The sequence below is a fragment of the Lolium perenne genome, chromosome 5, assembly GCF_019359855.2.
Source record: "Lolium perenne isolate Kyuss_39 chromosome 5, Kyuss_2.0, whole genome shotgun sequence".
NCBI lineage: Eukaryota > Viridiplantae > Streptophyta > Magnoliopsida > Poales > Poaceae > Lolium > Lolium perenne.
The window spans coordinates 157,198,996-157,206,615 of NC_067248.2; the positions used below are offsets into that span (position 1 = coordinate 157,198,996).

At 49.9% G+C, this 7,620-nt stretch overlaps 1 protein-coding gene across 1 annotated transcript; it reads left to right on the forward strand.

Annotated features, from left to right (window-relative positions):
* The first annotated feature begins 4,076 nt into the window (after positions 1-4,076).
* On the forward strand, positions 4,077-5,214 carry LOC127304879 (uncharacterized). Its single transcript, XM_051335444.2, has one exon. The coding sequence runs from the start codon at positions 4,156-4,158 to the stop codon at positions 5,122-5,124; it is 969 nt and encodes a 322-aa protein (XP_051191404.1). The 5' UTR covers positions 4,077-4,155; the 3' UTR covers positions 5,125-5,214.
* The last annotated feature ends 2,406 nt before the right edge of the window (positions 5,215-7,620 follow it).

The following is a 7,620-nucleotide window of genomic DNA, read 5'->3' on the forward strand; positions in this document are numbered from 1 at the left end:
TTTGCCGTGTGCATGAACACGGCAAAGATCACACGTGGCAGCAGCCTGTGCACCCGGAGCGCCCATTTGGTCAGGCCAAACGGCCTTTGCCGTGCTCCGTAGTTGGTGGCACACGGCAAAGAGGGAGGATCTTTGCCGTGTTCCCCAGTCTGTGGCACACGGCAAAGTAGGGAAAGGGGTGAGCCGGGGCTTTTTCTTCGCCGTGCTCGTCTCATGGTGTGGCACACGGCAAAGAAAATATTTTGCCGTGGTCCTGTATTGTAGGCACACGGCGAATATTTAAATATTTGCCGTGTTCTCTGGTTTGATGCACACGGCAAAAACCATCTGACGTGGCGCCGTCTGTTAAGTGGAGGTTCCGTCAACTGTATTTTTGCCGTGCTCCTGGATGAAAGGCACACGGCAAAGCCTTTGCCGTGTTCCGCGCAGAAAGGCACACGGCAAAGATCCTTTGCCGTGCTGTTTTTCGCCGTGTGGACTTTGCCGTGTTCCGCCACACGGCAAGAGCTTTGCCGTGTTCCGAAGAGGCTTTGCCGTGTATTTGGCCAACACGGCAAAGGCATGTTTTCCCGTAGTGATATATGTGAATTTAGATAATTTCGAATCATGTGGACGAAAAGGATAGTATAATTTAATCTTTTTGAATAAGGCCAGCGCTAGGCATCAACCGGGCTGTAAAAAGCCCACAGATCAGCCACCTTCCGGATCAACTCAAGTGAGCGAATTCCGCGTGTCCGATAGTGGTTCAATTACGAAATAATGGTTCATTTTTTTTTGCCAATGGTACAAAAAAACTCCAAATGTATCAATTTTCTTTGTGTATGTAAAATTTCAAAAATGTGAAATTATTATACAACATTTCTCTACGATGCATCCAACATTTTAGTTTGATGTATCCAACATTACACAATAAGATATGTAATATCGGTGCAAATTTCCGTACCAAATTCATGGAGACACCACCGTGCCTGATTTGAGGTCGCTGGCAACAAATCCGCGGGCAGCGGAGGAGCAGCCGTAGCGGCCAGCGAGATCGGTAACTCTAAAACAACCACTTAAATGCCATAGAAAATAGTAAAAGATCTGCATTAACCGATCCATCTCACGAATGGTTCTTAGTATCGAGACATTAGGTATTATCATTTTCTTGTCAGCAGTATCATATCGTAGAATCCTATTGTAGTATGATGGAGGAAGTGGATCACACTCGGGAGCTATCCAATGTTGACTTGTGATGTTGTTGACGAAGGAACTCTGACTTTCCATGGCCATTGCGGGTGGTGATGCCTAAGCGTTTCAGCTCGGGACCCTGGAACATGCAGGAATTGTACATTGCTACTACTATTTTGTACAAAACCTGCACCTTCAAGGTCTGCAGGCAGGAATGCTCATCTTGTTCTTCCCGGGGGAAGTGAGTTACACCCTAGAGCTACCTAGTTTTGCCTCGCGATGATGTTGAGGAAGGAACTCGCACTCTCCATGGCCATGGCAGGGGCTGATGCCTGAGTGTTTCAGCTCGGGACCCTTGAAGACGTAGCCTTGTACATCGGTCTATGAGTTTATACAAGACCTAAACCTTCAAGGTGCCCTTGCAGGAATGTTCTTCCTCGAGGAAGTGGGTTGTGAATTTTGCGCCTGCGAGATGGCTATACACCAGAGCTAAAAGGTGGCGGGAAGGAAATGACAAAAGGGGAGAAATGATGAAAAATAATACATAAGGGTTTTCGCCATGTGTATGTGTGAAACACACGGCAAAGACAGTCTTTTTTCTGAACAAGCAAAGACAGTCTTTGAGTGTGTATATGCAAACGACGAGAAATTTGACCACACATTATGTGCATTTTAATGTTTACAGTGTCTGTTAGGGGACACTTGGAAAACACCTGCCGTCGTGACGGCTCAGTTAAGTGTGCCCACCACGGGCACACGTTCTAGGTGTTTGACGTGAGGATATCTTTGGTGTGTGTTCTATCGAGACTTTGTCGTGTGTTTTCTCTAGAGTTTGCCATGTTAAGAAGGTTGTTGTGTGGTTTGTCCATCCATTGTCGTGTCGTGAGCCTTTGCCGCGTATTTTCCTGGCTAAACTCTACAAAGTATATGTTTGCCGTGTTCTGCACCCTATTGGAACGGAAAACATGGGTACACATGGTAGCCACGTTTTTTTTTCTGGTAGTGTATAATACATTTACCCGACTTCTTTGTCTTTGATAGTTCGTGGTATGTAAATAAAGAGTATCATGCCGGCCATGTTGTGGTGTGCGCTTCTAATATAATCTCCAAACCTTAGAGGTTTTCACACTAAACACAAAAATGGAATCCCCTCGCCGAGTAGAACCCGTAGGGGTCTAGGTTTGAAACAGTTTCGCTACTCGCGTCGCCTCCTCCAGGCGACCGGGGAAGCGAAACCCTAACCCCAGTGCCACCTCTGCCCACCTCCCCTCTTCCCCAAGCCTCGTCGCCACCAGATACACCATCGGGCTGAGCTCGCAATGCCGGTGAAGAGGGCGTCGGGCTCTGAGCTCTCGGCTCCTCCCGTGGTTGCTAGATGGAGAATCTTCGTGTGGGGTTCGTAATGATTGAGATGACAGCGTGACGAGCTTCCCCTTCACTAGGGGGGGGGGGGGGGGGGCTTTTCCGGCGGATTCCCCGGTGGAGGCATGGGATCCGAGGCAGCGGCCTCTGGTGCTGTGGCGGCGCGGGCTCTGCGACAAATGGCGCGCGTGATGCGGGTCCTCCTCCTCAGATGTGTGGATGGGAGGGAGGACGAGGGTGTTGGCCGTGGTTCGGGGGCCGCGCTGTCGGTGCCCAGAACCAGATCGGAAGTCCCACCCTTCCGGCGCCGAGCTCTGGTGGTTTTTTCCGGCGGATCTGGTGCTGGGTTGGGTTCTGGAGGAGGTGCGGATTCCGGGAGAAATCCGTGGATGGCGGTGCCAGCCATGATAGTGGCGACGCCAGCGGGCGATGTGCTCTTCCTGGAGCACCGCTGAGGTATCTTGCCCTCTCCCTTCCTGAAGGTGCTGCATTGGGTCAGTTGGGGTTGTGGGTTGGTGTTTTTTTGGTGGTAGGCGTCTTGGCCGTGATCTGGGCGGTGGTGGTATTGTTGAGCTCTAGGGTCTACCTCCTGCAATCCCTTTGACTGCTCGTAGTTCGTTCTCTCCACTCGCTCGGGTGCGAGATTCTGGGATGACAGGAGCACTGTGCTTCTCCCTTGCGACCGATGCTCTGAGGCTTGGCTCTGTCACCACTTGTCTCCTTCATGGCACCTTCTCTTCAACGTCCTCGCCCTGCAGCTTCGTCTCTTCGTGACTGGTTCCGTGATCGGCGGCAAGGCTTCTCGAGGTGTGCCCGACGAAGCGAATGGGTGGACTCTGTTGCTGGCTCAGTTTGGCAGTTTGGTTCTTGGTCCCTTCTCTTCTCTGGTTGAGCGTGTCTCCATGGGCGGCGGTACGGTGCTCTTCGAGCCAGGGCGAGGGGCAAGGGATCCCTCTTCGGCCATGGAAGAGAATGGACATGCGACGACTCGCCCTCTTGGTCCGGCCGTGAAATCTCCCAAGCGATGCCGGTGATCCCACCCCAAGTTTCCCCTTCTGCGCACACTGGTGCTTCATTCGCGTCGCAGGGCTTCACGGGCTTCAGCCAGTTTCCGGTTTACCTTCTATTTTTTGGTGTTTGTGTGAGTTGTAAGCTGTTCTGCGGCATCTTTGTACCCTGCCCATATGGCTTTATTAATTTAATGTTGGGCACTTTGTGGCTTATATTTAAAAAAGCGTATAACCCGTTGGTGGCAAAAGGTTCGATCTGTTGGAGAAGTGTCATAGGATTGGCTGTCACGATCATGGAAGAAAATAAGGAAAAAGAGAAAAGAAATAAAGAACAGGAAGCAGAAGGAAAAAACAAGCGTTGAGCAGTTGAGGTGTGAAAATTCCACACCTTCGTTCGTGGAATCTGGCAAATGGCTTGCTCATTGAAATGGAGGGAGTAGAACGGAGTACAGTCGTTACTTGTTGGTCTACTCTACTCGGTACGCGTTATTATCCAGAAATTCTGCTGGTTTACTCATACCCGGTCGCCGGTTCAACCCTGCGTCTGACTTCTCAAAGTACTCGCTGCAATAGTCTGTAGCTGCTCAAACCATTTTCCCATCAAGATCCAGCCATGGTAACCGGTCAAAACAGGGCAGCTTCGTTCTTCAACTTCCTAAAGGAGGGCTTCCTCCTGCCGATCCGAAATCCGAGGCTCTTCACATCGGTTTGCGTGCTCATCGCCGCCTCCACCACGCTGATTACCCTCGGCAACGACCTCGCCATCCATTCCATCCCCTCGTCGAGGAGATCAAGCTCGACATCAAGGCGCTCGATCAATACCACCGAGTACAGCAGCCCGGACTACGCCAAGCTCCTGCAGGAGATCCAGAATAACACCAAGGAGCTCCTGCTGGTCGGCGATGGGTACGTCCTGTTCGCCGTCGTGGTCCGCGCGGCCGTCCGGATCGTCGTCCTCTTCGCCGCCGTCTCGACGTACTCCAGCGATGACGAACAGCGAGCTACTACCTTTGGCGCTCTCCTCGGCCAAGCTAAAGCGCAGATCAAAGGGCCCCTGCTCACGCTCGCCATCGTCTCCGTCCTGGAGAAAGTCTACGCCGTGATCCTCATGGCCATGATAGCTCTTGTCCACATTCTTGTGGTGAAGCGATACTTCGTGACTTTGCTTGTGGCCTCGCTGCTCATCATCGCTGCCTCCGTCTACCTCGTGTACTTCTCTTTCCTCTGTTCTTTCAGCGTCGTCGTGGCGGTGGCCGAGTCCGGCTGCAAAGGCTTGGCCGCGTTAGCCAAGGCGTGGAGGCTGGCGAATGGGAAGAAGTGGCAGGTCGTGCTGTACCTCGCCGTGACCGGAGCACTGTCCGTCGCCGTATCGCTGGTGCACATGCTCGCCAGGACGTTCGCGGGTTATAGCGTGGCGCTTGGGTTGCTACTGGGATTTGTGTATGTGGCTCTGCTGGGGCTCGTGCATCTGTTCTCCGTCTGTGCCATCACCGCGTTTTACTACGAGCGCAGGGAGAACATACACAGCCAGCTGGGGGCTACTGGATACGCCAAGCTATCAACGGAAGAAGCAAATGGTTGATTAGCTCGACTTGTTCTCGCACCGATTGCTTTACCATGTAAATTTGGACTTGTAATACTATATGGAATCCTAATACGTACTGTACTATAATTTTACTCCTTCTGAATATGCATACCACGACCAGATCGAACCAAGTATAGCCGTAAGGGGATTTGGTCAATCTGGTGCCCTTCCTCCGGTGGTTGGCGGCTCTTTAGTCTGGTGGTATTACGGCATGTACAATGCACAGGCTCTTAGGCAGGCGCTTGGGTAACAAAAAAAAATATCAATTACCGTGAAATATTGACATAAGAGTCTTGTACTCCAACGCGAGGCGCTAACTGGAGCCGCTAATTTCTCGTTTCCACGTGTGGATAGTGACGGCTCCTAGGCAAACCACTCCGCGCAATCAGAAAAAATAAATGGAGCGCTCGACGCCTAATATTGCAGCGACGCCAAGGCAAATCCAGTATCGAACGGCAATTCAATGAAACGGCCAGGGATTTCATCCTAGCGCCTGGCTTTAGCACCTGCATTGTACATGCCCTTAGGGCATCTTCAATGCTGAGCGCTTGTTCAGGCGCTTGAGCTGAGAAAAAAAGGAAATTTATCCTAGCTTTCCAATGAAGAGTCTGGAGCTCCAACGCGGATCCTCTGAAGTTCTTGTATTACTGTACCGTACAGTAGTTGGGGATATCTGCCCTTTGATTCTAATCCAACGGGCCTTCTTCTAATCACAACCGGCAGCGTTTTGTGGCAAGAAAAAAACAAGACAATACTACTGCTTTTGACTGGAAGGAGCCCCGTTAGATTAGAATCAAAGGGCAGATATCCCCAACTACTGTACGGTACAGTAATACAAGAACTTCAGAGGATCCGCGCCCCTAATTTGAAGCGCTTATTTCCTCAGCCGAACGGATCCTATTTTCACGCTGCTAGCTAAATCCAAGGAAGCGCCCGGTGCAAAGTCTTGCGTCGATGCCTATATGTAAGCGCCCCATGGCCGGGATTCTACGACACAACAACTTCCTAATCGCTGGGATTTGGACCCTGACGCCCGCGCTAGCGCCCCCCATTGTACGTGCCCTTATGGGGCACGAGTCATGGCTGTAGGGACGGGGGCCCTGGCAGAGTGGGCAGGCAACGTTGTTCAGGCGGTGTTCGTTGGTGCTTGCTGATTGCCTACTGATGTCTCGCTGGTGATGGAATGGTGGCTGATGTACCATCCAACTCCCGCTGCCGCTTCGTTGTGTTCTTGGCGGTTTATATAAAAGTACATTAGGTTTAGTTTACTTTCTTAGGAACTTGGTCAAATTCAATAATCAGTTTGATGCGCAAATGGTGGTGGAAATTAGAACATGACTCTGGTACTGGGCAAGATTTTATGGGTTTGAAGTATCTGAAAGGTTCTGGTGTTTATTATACCAAACACAGACCTAGATATTCACCCTTATGGACATATATGTTACCGGTAAAAAAAATATCTATGTGGTAGAAGGATGTAGGTTGGAAATGGAGCTATGACCAGTTTCTGGGGTGATTCCTGGTGTAGCATAAGTCCTTTGAAAGACATGTTCTCTAAGCTCTATAGCCTTTGCAATGAACAGCTTGTGACAGTTGCTGCAGCTGCTGCTATGGGCTGGGTGTTTTCCTTCAGGAAGTGGTTAACACTTGATTTGATTATTTAAAGAGATGGATTACTGACTTTGTTGAATCAGATAACTTTGAACCAGGAAAAAGATGCCCCTTCTAAAAATGGACTAAAGGTGGCAAATTCTTTGTTAAAGTCTGTGTATAAACATCTTTGCAGCAATGGAATAGATAGATCCTTTTTCCATTTATGGAAGAGTAAAATTCCCTTAAAAATAAAGGTTTGGCTTTGGTTGATCTGGCATAATGACATTGCTACCAAGGATAATTTGATCTGCAACTGGACTGGAAGTCCTCTCTGTCAGTTTTGTAGAGACCATGAATCTATCAGCCACTTGTTCTTTAGCTGTGTTGCTGCCATATTCGTCTGGAGCGCCGTGGCAACTGCCATCGGTTCCCCTACGCTTCCTAGGAGTTTCTCCCAAATTTTTTGGTGATTCCCCAAGTTTGTGCCTGCCAGCCGCAACACGCAGATTGCTGGCTTGGCAGCAATTTCCTGGGCTATTTGGAAGCTGCAAAATCGAGCCTGCTTCGAAAATAAACTTATCAATTCCCCCTGTGAACTAATTAATTATGATGTCGTGTTTATGAAATACTGGGCAGGACTTCATGAGGAGAAGGACGCTGCAGATATTCAAGCGGAGCTAACAATCTCATGAGGCTTGCGTCAATGGGAGGAGGTGTTGCCCTGGGAGCTCTAACCCGAACCCTACTCTTCGCCTGGAGGATAAAAAGCCCGAGGAAGACAAATACGCTGGAGATATCGCCTGAAGGGACTTGCGGTGGATAAAAAAGATAGTGCTTTTGGGATCTTTTTTGTTGCTTTTGTCCTGTTGCCTGGGTGGTCCTTTCGCGTTCCCTGTAATA

Coding starts and splice junctions, on each gene's coding strand:
- LOC127304879 (XM_051335444.2), top strand. CDS start 4,156: ATGGTAACCGGTCAAAACAGGGCAGCTTCGTTCTTCAACTTCCTAAAG.